The sequence below is a fragment of the Telmatherina bonti genome, assembly GCF_933228915.1.
Source record: "Telmatherina bonti genome assembly, chromosome: 23".
Taxonomy (NCBI): Eukaryota; Metazoa; Chordata; class Actinopteri; order Atheriniformes; family Telmatherinidae; genus Telmatherina; species Telmatherina bonti.
Genome location: NC_136632.1, coordinates 11,758,110 through 11,773,227, shown reverse-complemented (window position 1 = coordinate 11,773,227; position 15,118 = coordinate 11,758,110). Strand labels below are relative to the sequence as shown.

At 37.7% G+C, this 15,118-nt stretch overlaps 1 protein-coding gene across 2 annotated transcripts; it reads right to left on the bottom strand.

Moving 5' to 3' along the window:
• Positions 1-385: 385 nt before the first annotated feature.
• asb15b (ankyrin repeat and SOCS box containing 15b) lies at positions 386-9,903 on the bottom strand. 2 transcript variants are annotated; one of them, XM_079263475.1, is made up of 14 exons: positions 9,800-9,903; positions 9,403-9,551; positions 9,253-9,305; positions 8,984-9,115; positions 8,744-8,908; positions 7,479-7,585; positions 7,236-7,374; positions 6,951-7,122; positions 6,382-6,542; positions 3,807-3,951; positions 3,558-3,713; positions 3,318-3,420; positions 3,058-3,211; positions 386-2,966 (listed from the first exon to the last, which is right to left on the bottom strand). In XM_079263475.1, exons 2-14 carry the CDS (start codon positions 9,507-9,509, stop codon positions 2,797-2,799), a joined length of 1,764 nt encoding a protein of 587 aa, XP_079119601.1. In that variant the 5' UTR covers positions 9,510-9,551; positions 9,800-9,903; the 3' UTR covers positions 386-2,796. The 2 variants fall into 2 exon arrangements, with proteins under 2 accessions (XP_079119601.1, XP_079119602.1); XM_079263476.1 differs by having other exon boundaries at positions 6,421-6,542.
• Positions 9,904-15,118: the final 5,215 nt, after the last annotated feature.

The window sequence follows — 15,118 nt, the reverse complement described above, 5'->3', positions numbered from 1 at the left end:
GGAATTCCATTAACTTAACCACCAGCATTGAAGTGTGATGGTTTCTATATCTTTGGCTGGGTAATACTGGTTGACTGTTTCCAGCTGCCATAGCTGCGTAGTTAATCTTGGAAAATGCTAGGACATAAAGCTTCCACTTGGTGTGTCCATCTCAGCCCAGGCAAAAGGGTAGACTGCATGCAGAGACTGCATTTGCAATGGGACTTCTTGAAATCCAGCCCTTGAATGCTTTTTGATTACATTATCTGTGAGTTATATCATTTCAGGGAGTTGAAACTCAAAGATAAAGCAAGTTTATTTTTATAATACAGTTAAACGGCAGTGATTTAAAGGGCTTTACAGAGACATTGAAACATATGGAAATATGAAGCTTAGTTGATAATTTAAAACAAAAAAGAACAGTGTCGGTATAGAGCATGCATTGCTTTCTTTATTTTCCTTTCTAGGTTACAAAACAACAAACCAATCTTCCATTTCAGCAGCGATAGTCTCTGGCATATTCCTGCGCCTCCTGTAAATCAGCTGCAACACTGGAGATGTTAACATTTGCTTGAGTCCAGAAATGTTTCTATTTGTTTCTGTGTAAGAACCAGCTCAGCCACAGACACTTATAAGCTTAAAGAAGTACAAAAGTTTGTGAGCATCTGCTGGCATTGAAAATGTATGAAGATTTGTTGTTCTTGGAAGGTGGACATGAGGGCATACAAATTTAGAAATTATGTCAGGAGTGGGGTTTGAAATCATGCCTTGACTTTGAGTGATGAGTCAGACATGAGGGGGAGGTGATGTTTACTGTCTGTTATTAATGAAAGAGTTTTGACGTCTTAGTTTCTTTCAACTCAATAATTACATCAAATAATAAACTACATGTTGATCACCGGTCTAGAACAACATGCTGCCTTACACAACACGCATCATGTTATTTGGAAAGAGATGCCAAGTTTAGTTCCCAAACAGTGTCATTGTCCTTGTGTTTGAAAAAGCTGTGCTTTCGAAGGGGATGCCAAATGTTTCCTGCAGCTGATAAGATGAGTCCATCAGTTGTGTCAGACTTGTTGGCTCGCTTGCATTTGGGTGTTACTTTTGCAAAGATTTAAAAAGTGATGCATTTTTTTCCATTATTTTCTCTCATATTTATTGTCTTGCAGTAGATATTTTGAGATCACATCAATAAAATGTTCATTTGCAGGTGATTTTGAGCAGCCTGCAATAATGCAGAGCAGCGTTGATTGACGTAGAAAGCCTCCTTGATTCTCCAGACTGACAGTGCTCTGCAAGCTGTCCACACTGACATTGACGACTCATAAATACTTTACACAACCCCACATCAAAAGATGGCATATTTTAATCATCTGCCTCTGATTATTCTGTAAACTAATGTGAGGTTTTACTAGATCAATTTGTAGCATTTAATCACATTTTCAAAAGGAAAAATGTTACATCACACAGTTTCTGTCATGAAATGACTGATCATTTTTGCTGTAGGGAACATTTATGAGAGATACAGATTATGCAAATGAAACAGAATTAAACAAGCAATAGCCCGGCTTGTCAGCATGTAGCTGCACAACATTATTTGAGGGCATTAAATGAACCATATCACTACATTAACCCTTTCATGCATGCATTAATAAAAAACGATGCCACATTTTTTATAGCAGTATTTTACCTCTACAGATAAATGGCAAGACACTTTTTTTTGTCTATTAGTAAAATTTTGAATTTATTTATTTTATTATTTTATGTTAGGGCTGGTGACCTGCTTAGGGTGTAACCTGCCTCTTGTCCAATGATTGCTGGGATAGGCTCCAGCTCCCTGCGACCCTTAATTGGAACAAGCAGTTAAGAAAATTGATGGATGGATTTATTTTAGTGTATGCTATACAATACATATAAAATTATATATGATTAGATGTTACGTAAATATTTCATAAAATATAGCTGGTTTTTTTTCTTATTTATCACAAACACAAACTTGCGTAATTACAATGTATACATTTATGTTCAGTTATATCATATATTTATTTTATTCTTCAGTGAGTGGTAACGTACTGGACGACTCACTAACATCCACCGAAGTGGTTCATTTACAACTATGGCATCCTCATTCATGAATACAAAGGAAAAAGCTTGTAAACGTGTCCAATATAGTGACTACTATGCATGAAAGGGTTAAGAACTAAAAACACATATTTTTCATAAATGAAACATTTTCTAAGACATTATTATTTATTACAAAATAACATAACAGGATGACAACATCACGTTTTGCTCAAGAAACTAATTTATGTATTAAAATAAAATGTTTAAACCTCATATTTACTATTCATACACATTTACAAGTGTAGTGAGAGTGTTACTGTCCACCAGCAAATTCTCACTTCATCATTAAGAACTCTGCAAAGGTTTGTGTGGGTTTGTCCGCACTACAACTCCCATTATATGTATATATTTTTTGTTGTTGCAGCAACTAAAGCAGAACAGTTTACTTTTAAAGTATTGTTCATGTTGGTTAATGTCCTCATCATATTCGCTGGCCAACTTTTCTCTTTGCAGCAGTTTCATTGGTGAGAAGTGAAAAATACTGCGTGGGTGTTAAGGACTTGTGAAGCACCTATTTTATATGCTAAGCGCGCATTTTCACCTATATTAGTGGTACTTTTCCAAGTTTGGAGAATATAAATAAATGCAAAGAAAATAAGTAGCTACACATCAACAAGAATATGTTTTCATGCCTAACTGGCATAAATGAATGGTCAGCTTTGATCAGTGCTTCTTGTAATAATAATATTTGTTTCACAGTGACGAGAGCTTGTTGTACAGGTCATACTCTCTGTAGGCTAGGTAGCTGGTGAGCCTGGGAGGAAAAGAAACAGCACTCATGGCCTCAGGGTCATTCAGCGTCTTGATACTCATTCGACCTCTGATTACCAGCCGACACAAATGTTGCAGAGAGCGGGGCTTGCCTGGAAAAATAAAATAATTCATGAGCTGCAGCTACGAAATAAGGAAAAACGAACCCTTTATGATTGTGAACATTTTGTTTTCAAATTTTACTCAGGATGGCAGAGATCTCCTCCCACTCTGGCCTTCGTTCCAGGATGCGTCTGAGGTTCGAACAGATGCTGACGTGGCTGACATAGTCCAGAAGCATCCTCACAATGCTGCCTGTCAGATGTGCCAACCATGACACGGAAACAAACTCACAGAACTGAAAGAGAAGATCCAGAGTGTGAATCACTTACATGTGATTCACTGAGAAGTAACACAGCTTAACAGTAGCCGATAATGACGTGTCTGTTTGTGTCAACTCTTACTGTGATAACGTTAGGCTGACTATAAATCTGATAGGCTCGGTTATGGAGGTCAGTCCAGGTGCTATCTGTGTCTTCACCATCACCATGACAGCACTCAAAGCACCTGCCAGAAAACAGTTGAATGGTTAACGTTTATACAACCCATGGTATCATTTTTAATTGAATTTCCGTATTTGGACACTATCCATCCCATTTCCCCAAAATCATTATCAGTTTTCATTCTACAGAGTATATACGCACTTGTGAGCTTGATATCCGCTGTTCAGCAGAAGTCGAAACATGACATGGTCTCTGAGGCAGTACTGGAGGGCAGTGGGGAACACTGTGTTGCTGATCACTCGGAAGTAACAGTTCACCTCAGCCCCATAAGACAGCAGCAGCTGCACCAGCTCATACCTGGACAGAACAGCGAGACGTTATTTCTGCATGGCACTGCTGTTTGCCTCTTACCACATGACTAAGATAAAACAACCAATGCAAGCTCCCCACCTCTCAGCACGTACAGCGACCAAGATGCATCGCAGAGGATCCAGGTCTGTTTTTGCTCCAGCTGCCAGCAAGATCTCAGAGCAGGTCACGTCGCCGTTGGAAACTGCAAAGTACAAAGGACTCTTTCTGAGGTCCCCATAGTTTTCTATAAGACAGACAAAAGGTCTGGAGTCAAGTCCTCTCAAAGAATTAAACAAAAAAAACAAAAAAAAAAAAAAAAAAAAAAAAAAAATATATATATATATATATATATATATATATATATATATATATATATATATATATATATACACATATATATATTTATATAATACAATGGATCCATCCATCCGTTGTTTTAACGGCTTCGTCCAATTCAGAGTTGTGGGGCAAATGGAGACTGTCCCAGCAATCACTGAGTGAGGTGCAGGTTATATTACAATGTAAGTTGTGAAACACTATAATGGCACATGTGATTTGAAATATGTCAAGACAGGTGCATGTAAGGAATTTCCACATTTGGATCCTGCTTAAGAAATCCTGCATTAAACATACGAAGTTGTGTGTGTGTGAGTGTGTGTGCTGAATGTAGTGTTCATACGTCATTTTTAAGTTACTTCAGGAGTCAGAGCACTTTCCACTCAGAATTCTCACTTATGAGAGTCAACAACAGTTTTGATGGGACATTGGTGATTATTACACTCAGTGGATTTAGCTCCCTCCTCCCACCGTCCAAAGACACGCAAGATAGGTTAATTGGCCACTCTAAATTGCCCCTAGGAATGAGTGTGAGCGTGAGTGGTTGTTCGTCTCTCTGTGTGGCCCTGCGATGGACTGGCGAGCTGTCCAGGGTGTACCCTGCCTGTCGCCCAAAGCCAGCTGGGATAGGCTCCAGCTTCCCCGCGACCCTGAATTGGTATAAGCGGTTCAGAAAATGAATGAATGAATGAGTGGATTTAGCTGTTGACTTGTTATAACAGGATATAGAGATCTAAACAACAGAAAAATTGTTTGTCTCCTTCTAAATAGACAGAAACTTTAATGTTTTATTGCAGTAAACAGTTGACATTGCTAGACTATTTAGTGAGCATAGAACAAAGAACATCCATGTTGCTCATCAATACACACATTACACAACATGTTCAGGAGTTCTGTTGGATAGCTTGCTGCAGGATCTTGCTCCAGCTTAGATTTAAAATGTTGCAAATGTTTGGGGTTTTCCAGGTTTTTCACTCATTTATAATGTCTTAAAATGTGTGCTTTGGGTGGTGTAGACTGGTATTGATATGAGTAAAAGCTGATCGGCAGAACTGTCAGGTGTAAAACTAGTGCAGTGTAAACTTTGCAATAACAGCAATGCTTCGATTACAATGAATCTTTTTTAAGTTCAAGTCATTTAAGATGGTGAAAATGCATTTCTATGTTGCCTCTGTGAGGAGCTCTAAGCCTCAACATCAGAATTCCTCCCAGATTCTCCAAACTCAGATAGTTCTGCTGGTACGACATTAGCCAGTCAAACATACTTCATACAACCTTCAGATTAATTCAAATCAGGTAACACTTTACAGTAATGGTACAAATCATATACTTATGTAATGTGTAACTCATGATGAACTAATGCATTTATTAATGAAGACTAATGATGATCTCAACTTTGATTTATGTATTTACTTGATCCTTAATTTATAATCAATTAATGAACATTAATTCCCTGCTTTTCTTTTCATTTTTATTTATGCAAGACACACTCAAAGAAGTTCATTTGGGTGAAAATGGATGTAAAAGCACTTTGTGTGACTATTAATAAAGTTTTATTGTAAGGTTTTTTTTTTTGTTTTGTTTTGTTTTGTTGTTACTAAAGCAGCTATATATTTAATGTAAAGCATTTCCTTACTATACCAGTGTCATATCTTTACTAAATGTACAGCATTAATACAGTGATATTAAAACCCTAATAATCGCTCCAAGCGCTTTTTTTTTTCATTTCAGACAGGTCAGAATTATTTATATTCTTCTACATACATATACATATAGCCTCTACAATACCCATGTATTCTGTTGACAGGTCTAAAAAGGGGTAGGAAGAAGTATAACTTATTCTACCTATCCATGTTACCCAAGTGAACTTCTTTTTGTGTGTCTTGCTTTAAATAAAATTGGAAAAAATGGTAGCAGGGACTTAAATGATATATTTGTATCTAAACTGGCAAATTGGTTGACATATTGATGAATTAACATTGAACTAATGTTCATCAATGATCAATCAGGGGTCAAGTAATCACATGAATCGACATTGAGATCATCATTAGTTCATGATGAGCAACAGGAATTCACGATAAAGTCTTCAGAAATGATCACATTAGTTCATCATGAGTTACACATTACTTCATATATGATTTGTACATTTGTCCGTTACTATTAAAACATCATGACTCCTGTCTGCAGTCCAGTCCTTAACTTGCTTAAAAACATCTGAATCATTTCAAGCTTCATCCTTCAGAACTGCAACAGACGGTCTCCTTAGTTTCAAAACACTTAAAGCAGGCATGCAACACAGTAGTAACCATGCTTGTGTATCCAGTGTCCAGAAACACACCAGAGATGTGCGTATCAAGCTGTGAGTTTACATCGTAACCTTTGTCTATTAGCAGCTTCAGACATTCAGCCTGTCCCCCGTCAGCTGCAGAGTGGACCGGGCTCTGACCTGAGAGCCGGATTGCTCTCTTTGTGGTGATGGGAATGAGAGTCCTCAGGGCTCTAAGGAGAGAAGGAGTGAGAGAAAAACAGGAAGGAGCAACAGAGGCAGTGAAAAACATAAAACAGATGAGGGAAAAAGCTCATTAGATTGTGGTTTGAGCTGCAGTGTTATTAAGAGACAGAACTGAAAAACAGTGATGAACAGAGGGCTCTTTGTGGAGATGACTTCAGAGAAAACACTGCAGAGCTGTCAAGTGGAGTGAGATAGATGTGCTTGACACCGTTGTTTTCCCTGTTTAAATACGCAAAAACAGGAAGAAAACTATTCTAATCATCTGGAACAATGTCTTTCTTCTGGGAACTTGGAAATGAAGATGTAATGACCTGAGAACATTGCCAAACCTGTTTGCATCTGCTCTTGCTACCAGTGCACAGTCCAACCGCTTGAGAAAATGAGGCTCAACTCACAATATGTGGCCTTCATATGCAGCTCTGTGGATGGGCAGCTGACAGGCAAAGCTGGCTACATTAGGGTTTGCGCCGTGTTTCAAAAGCAGCTGGATGCAGTCCAGGTTTCCAGACCCCGATGCATCATACAGGACTGTGTCACCATTGCTAGCCTGGGCATTCACATCCCCACCTAGTGGAGGTTGCAGAAAACATAATTCACGGCTGAGTGCAGAAGTTGTGCAGTTTTGAACAATGTGGGCACAACAGGAATGAACACACTCTGTTCTGTGATATGACTTTTACCATGCTGAATGAGTATGTCCAAAGCTTCAGTGTTGCCATGTTCAGCTGCGATCCCCAATGGCGTCACACCATGACCATCTCTGACTGTTACCTTGGCTCCATGTCGAAGCAGCAGCATCAGAATAGCTGGACAACCCACCTGGCAAAAGACAGAGAAAGCAAGTTAACACATGAGAAGAATGGTGCTTTAACAATGTTTCATTAATGGTAGTTTGGTGGTACTGTTAAAGTTGCACCATTCACCTTTGCAGCTTCATGGGTGGCAGTCCACTTAGTGAGGCATACCTGCTCCACAAAGGAGCCACCCATAATGAGGGTTAAGACCATATCGTATGAGCTCTGTCTCACTGCTACAAATAGAAAATACAATATGTTACAGTAAAAGTCACAATTATCCATTATTATTTTATCATTTTCTTTACATATTGTTTGCCAGCATTGTTAGATATTCATCTCATTTGTAGGTTCTCAACCTGACGGCTCACAAGCCTTTTATTTGTGAATTATAATAGTCAGCATGTGCATTTTCCATAGAGTATAATAAAGTATCATTTTGTAACTTTCTGACAGTACAAAATATGCGTTTTTGAGTTATTTTGACGTCACAGAGGCATTTCTTATATATATTCCTGGAGCATTCATTGTTCAACAGCATCCCGAGGCTGAGAAACTGTATTTTCGAGTGTTTTCTTTTGGGACACCACATCACTTTACATCTGAGTTTTGCTTGACTAACCAAATCACGCGCTAGCAACTGGACATCAACACACCAGCCGTTTTGACCGTGATTGATTCATCAAAGAAACACAAAAGGACATTTCTAAAGGAAGTGACCGAAGAAAAGAGACAAAATGATTAAGCAAGAGATAAGACACGAGTCATTGTTGTACTGACTTTTACTGGCTGGAGAGAGTTAAAGGTGGATACCAAATAAGTCTTAGTTAGAGGGTCCTTTACTGAGAAAATCTGCCAAAGCTCAGTAGTGTTGGCTTTAAAATGACTGTAGTAATGGATGCTTTAAGGTGGAAAAATGCAGCAGGGTATAAGAAGTCTGCTTAAGCACACTGTCGTATATTCAGATAATCCATCCGTCCATCCATTTGCCACACCATCTGATTCCGAGGGCAGTCGAAGGGCTAGAGCACAGGTGACAAACTCAGCCAGTATCCTGCAGGTTTTTGTTGTTTCCATGCTTCAACACACCTGACCAAAATTCATAAATGGGTTGACAAGAAGCTGATGGATCCATTTGATTTGAATCAGCTGCATTGGTAGAGGGAAACAACAAAAACCCGCCAGATACCGGCCCTCGAGGACTGGAGTTTGACACCCCTGGGCTAGAGTTTATCCTCGTTACTATCAGACGAGAGGTAGGGTGCCTCTGGACTGGTTGCCACTCTGCCATCATACAGCCGTATTGATTCTAATATTAACATGAGCCGGCCCTATTCAGCTAACTACCTGAGAGCAGCAGTGAATGTGACTGCCATGCTGTGTGCTTGTGCTACCAATGAGGAGAGGAGATTCATTCCTGCTGTTGGTGTTGTGTGGTGACGCTCCGTGCTTCAGCAGCATCTTCACATTTTCCACCTGGCCTGCCTCTGCTGCCAGAGTCAAAGCCGTGTCCCCCTCCTCCGTCTGCTCCTCTAATGGTAGATCCATGGATGTTGACGCTGCAGGAAAAAAAAAACAATGTTTACTGCTTCTGTAAGCCTAGTGAATTCATCAAACATGGGAAGCAGTCTCACCCTGCAGCACCACATGCAGGATCTCTGGCTGTGACTGTACAGCTGCTGCATGCAGAGGCAACCACCCCCTGCTGTCGCTCTCTTTGAAGGCAGATACACAGCTTGACATTACCTGCAGAGCACCCACATCACCTGTGGAGACACATTCAAGATCCTTTGAAACATATCCATTCACAAAAATGAATGAAAATGGCGTATTTGCATGTACTTAAAAGGTGCTTCTGAATGGGCAACTTTATTCTCATAACCATGTTCGATAAGGACCTTACCTTTGTAAATGGCGGCCATTATCTTCATAAAGTCATCACTGTTTGGACCTTTCCTAATGAGAAAGGCATATTTATCTTACTTTGATAAAGCCCTATTACAGTTGGGATTGATTACAATTAATTTGTTGAATTTTCTGACTTCTTTCATACCTATTTTTTCTTACTGAACATGACAGCTTGTAGGCATCCTGGATGCTTTCTTGAATGGCAAACTCAATCAGTTCTTCATTTATGCTTTCCTGTTCAAAGTTTTCCATTTTAAGCAAAAGCTTATGTGGGTTGTAAACAGTGGCCTTGTCCTGCACGCGGAGAAAAAAAACAGAGGTCAGCTTGAAATACAAGTATGATTTGCAGTTAATTGGCAACTTTTCGAAGTAACATCTGTGTTTTTTTCCTAATCATTTAGCATGCAGCTTGTTTAAAAGATATATTGTCCCCACAATTCGAACTGGACATTATGGCCATTGTAGGTATATTAGTATAAAACTTCAATATCTGAAACAACACTGAACTAAGGAGTATTTTGTTAGTTCGAACAATGTCTCACCTGCTGATCTGAGTAAATGCCCTTCAGCTTTCTTGCATGCAGCCTGTGTGTTTTTGTTTTGCAGGGTCCTAAGCTGCCTGAGTTATTTTTAGAAATGGCCTGCTTTAAGATGGCCTGACTCAGCTCTGAGTTTGTCTGCCACCTTTTCACTCTACCAACACCGACGCCGTGACGTTCGAATCAGATCATGTAGTGACATGTGTATAAATCATGTGATATGTTTATGTGCCTTCTTATTGACTGCAATATGCAACAGTTACGTGTTATTGTTTCCACATGCTTGCAGTCAGAAACAGGCTTCCAGTTATAAACTTTGAAAGAAATATGCAATAAACCTTTTGGTGTTGATATCTGTAATAGATAACTTTATACCATTTCATTTTCAATGCATGTTTACCATAAGAAAAAACATGATGAATAAGGACAAATATTCACAAAATGGCAGCAACAGTGCCTCCATGTGGTAAGAATGGAGCCAACATCTTGTCAGGTGTCACAAAGTATCTTTGGATTATGATTTCTTTTTTGTATTTTTTTTTTTTATGTCTGTTTTATGTCTCAAATGATCATACAAAAGGTAAAACAAAACTTTACAGTACAAAAACAAAACAATACACAGCACCATGCTCTAAATTTTTAGTTTGGCAATTATTCCTAATCTTTTTTTATTATTATTATGATCTCAGCAATACAACAGCATTATTTTATTTGTACTGACATATGCCATTCAGTTCAGTTCAATTCAGTTTTATTTGTTTGTTTGTTTACTTCACAACAATGTCATCCCGGGGCGCTTTACAGATACATCGGTTTGAGCCTATTCATAATAGTCTATTCAGAGAAAGCCAACATATTGCATCAAATCTTGACCTTCATGCAGTCTCTCATCCTATGCATGCATGAGGTGACATTTCAGATGAAGAAAGTAATTTGCTAGCATCTATCCATCCATCCATCTTTCCATCCATCCATGCATGCATGCCTATATTTCTAAAAGCCCATCCAGTTGCTGTTGGGTGACAGAAGGATACACCTGGAGTTGTTGTCAGAAAGACAATGATGACAACTCATACAATCATTTTTAAATTAACCTGGCACAATTGTGTTAGGATTGCAGATTGAAACCAAACACCCCTAAAAAAAATTCCCAAAAAGTTTAAGAAGAATAAACGAGAAGAGGAGCAGACAAGCTGTGTTTTCCTCAGGAAATGCACCGTTGGGATTTTGTAACTTGTCTGCTTTTCTTCATTTCCTCAATCTATTCCTTATGACTGCTATTGATTTGGTCATGGAAATCAATTATGTATAATGGCTTTTACATGGGTTCACTTAATCAGCAAGTCTCATAAGTAGATTATGCAACTCAACTGCTCATCCACATACTGAAAAATTTAGCAATAAAAGATCAAATGTGCATGTTTCATCAAAAACATAAGCCGGATAAAAGAAAAGAAAATATTTAAATCAGTTATAATAACTTTAAATCATTGGATAAAATAAGGAAAGAAAAGAGCTAAATATCTGAGTGACCTTGTATAATCTTGTTTTCACTTATCACAAACAGGGATGACCCTGATATATTCATATATTCAAAGTGAAATTTTCTCTACAGAGAATAAGCACCCACTTCTCCTGATGACCAAATTGATACGTGGGAGTTTATGGAAAAGTCTCAGACAGCATCAGTGTGTGACATAATGACTCAGCTTGTAGGCGGCCTCTCCACCACGTCAAAAGACCCCACCAGCGTCTCTGAAGTGAAAGCAGACGGCTGGCCCATCCTCAAGTTTCACTACACGTTACACCCCTGCAAACACGCACAGAGATGAGCTCTTCTTTGAAACAGAAAACACTGAATTTCATGAGCTGGATTTGAGAAACCTTGGACTCTTGCTCCATATGAGGAAGAAAGTAAGTAAAAGCATTGATTTTTTTTTTATGCTTTGTCTTGTCTTTTTTCAGTGCAATTATATTCACATCTTTTGTCCTTGTCCAGCTGTTTCCTTGCAATGAAATATGATTGTGTAGAAATAACAAGGAAACAAATGTACAACAGTTCTTCAGGAACTGTTTTTTTTTTCTATTTATGTATTTTTATTTCAGTTTGAACAAAGGATAATTTATAATGAAGGCTGCTTCCTGTTACAGCTGCTTAGCTGGGTTTAGAGATGGTTAATATTTAAAGCAACTGCTTCCTAAAGTAATACCACTTCATGTTATGCTGTCAAAGGGTAATATTGTGATCAAGAGTGGGAGTTGTTAGGTTTATTACAGAAAAAAGGATCTAATTGGGTATTTTGCCTTAGGGCTTAAAACAACCTCTGTATATTTTTTATTTACTTTATTATTTATTCTTATTTGCTTTGTGTTTTCTTGAGAATGTTCTTTTACTTAAAAAATATTATTTCTCATTCCTCAGACCCCACGATGAAGTCTTTACTTAACCTAATTATACAACAAAAAGTCACAACCTTAATTGATTTAGTTTACCATATTTGACTAAGAAAAATAGCAAATACTCTCATTGGAGGAGCTGCAGACAGCTGTTTTTTTGGGTTTTTTTTTTTTTTTTAATCACAACAGTTATATTGAAACGTTAAATCTTTTTATGTTTTGTTTTTTTTTAATTAACTTCTGCTCTCCTTTGGATTTAACCTGTTTTTTCTACTTACATAACATGATAGCCAGCTTTTTGTGCAGCAGCCTTTATGTCAGAAATTAATTGTTTTGTACTGTCCAATACCACAACCATGGTAACTTTAGAAAAGATGCTGTAGAGATCAGCATGTTTATTCATGCATTTATTTAAACTTTCAGGCTGGAAAAAACTGAACTAAATAAAGACAAAACAGATTTACAGGAAGGTAATGCTCAGTAAAAAACATGGTTACAGCTCCTGTCTTATGTACTGCTGCTCTAGGGTACAGCAGATGCCGCGATTTATAACTAAGGCAACATATACGTGACATGTTTTGCATATTTTTTTTCTCCTCAGATCTTGACAGCAGCTTGTGTCCTCTTGAGTCTGCTATCAAGTTTTAATCTCTGCTGTGGGAAATTTGGAACACCAATAACTGATGATGTGAGCAAGCTGTCCATTTTGGTGAGATTGTTGAGCCTGCACAGGCTTGATATATATCACAATTACAGTAGTATGTCCTGCTCACATGTGCTGCAAATCTAGTGACTGTCTCTGCAAGGCTGATACTGGGTTACAGATCTGATTCACTGTCTTTATTTCCACTACAGAAGCAGAATATCCCCTCTGATTATGAAATTCCTGTTATTTACATTCCCAAAGAAGTGGTATGTATGAAACAATCCAAAATAATTAAATGAAGGACACTTGATGTCCTATTAAACCTAAAGTTATTTGTTTTTTAACCTTGGTTGCAGGCTGGCACGTGTTGGGTGGTGTTAAATATCTACCCTTTGGAGCAAAGCCTTCGAAAGCTGGCCAACATGTTTGGCGCCATCTCCTCCAACAAAGATAATATTATTGTCTTCCTTGCCATGGTCAAGAGTTTACGCTTTACCTTTGACCATGAGGAACTGGTAAATGATAATTAAATCTTCTCCCTGCAACATGTTCCGCTTCAGTGGAAACATTATTTTTCATTGACATTTGTAGAGTAATGTGTAGCATTTTAACAGTGGGTTTTTAGATTTAGGTTCTTGAAATAAAAGCTCTTCCTAACTCTGTAGCTCAGTTTTAGACAGAGGTATGCGGCATTTGGACATTCAGTGACTGTTTTGTGCATTTAATTGTATAAGTGAGTTATTTCAGGATGGCTTGTTGGCTGATCCCCCAGGAAACAGCGATGCAGGTCTTCCAATGTCACTATCAGGAGGGGAACCTACTTTCTGGTCTTTACTTTGACTATATTAAAGATGTCTTACACACGGCTGCTCAAGGAACATCAGGCTTCTCCTGTAAACCACCACCATGCTTAAACCATACCCCAGGTAAATATTTAATTTGTATTTAAAATAATCTGTCTGAATGCTATAAAACCAGAAGGAAATAAAGGGGGTGTGTTTATTTAAAGTTAATGAGCTAACTGTAAATAGGAGAATATAAAAGAATATGTCTTTCCAATTATAATATTTCTTATGTGTCATGTAGATGTAAATTGTTGTATTTCACATGTTTGCTTCTTGCAGAGGGTCAGGAGAAGAGTCGTGGATACAGCTGGTCAACAAGAACTCCTTTGCTTTTGGTGCTTATCCCCTTCACTGCCTGTATTTTACTTGTAGTTTGGCAGGTAAATGATTTAACCCATAATTAAAGCATTTTATAATCAGTATATACAGGTAGTAAAGTTCTATAAAACAAATAATCCTTCATTCTTTTTTTAAAGTTGTAGCTGAACAGACATGCTAGCCACTTCAACATGGGGTTCATTTTTAAACAAAATACTACGGAGGAGTGTCAGGCTGCTAAGAGAAATTGAAATGCCATAATGAAAAATATTTGATTTCAAAACAATATTTTGCCACTGTTATGCAACACAAGGTATCAAACCTTTTCCAAAATATAATGGACATCTGTCAGAAATAGTCCATTTCAAGCCTCAAGTTGTGGCTATTAACGCTAAAAAATTGTAATTAAATCCATTATAAAAATGGCGAACATGCTAAATACGTCCACATAGCATCAACATTGAGCGCTTGTCAGCATTTCAGACCTGTATGTCGCCTCACAGTGACAGTGGTTGAATAAATTCTTATTTTTGTATAAATATAACCGCTATTAGCTTTATAAACACACAATACTTTTTTTATGTAAGCTGTTTGTTTGTTCTTGGAAAATCTATGTTAGCATTAGGTAGCATAGAAAATACTAGCATGCTAACCCACTTTATCATTATAAAGACTGAAAAACATGGTAAATATTTTTATACAGCATTGATGTTTTTACCATATTAACATATTTTAAAAACTCTATCTCACCTAATAATGATAATGAATGACAATGAAGACACTGGGTTAAGTTATTATTTTCTAAATGTAAATTTTCTCTTACCAAACCTTTGTTAGCATTAACTCAAAGCCCTGCGATGCTTAATAGTTAACTTTTTTTGCTTTGATAATGTACAAAACTTATTTTTACTATTTCAAGCAGCATAAGGTGTTAACACAATAACATATTTAATTTATATGTTCAGAGATGAGGAGCTATCCAGGTCTAGGTCTGAGAAGTTACATGCAGCTGTGTAGTGATTATCCTTTTTTTTGTGATCCAGCACCTTGGAGCTCTCACTAAAAAGAAATATTGGTGCAAAATTCCCCATGATAGTACAGACCTATGAGTCTGTT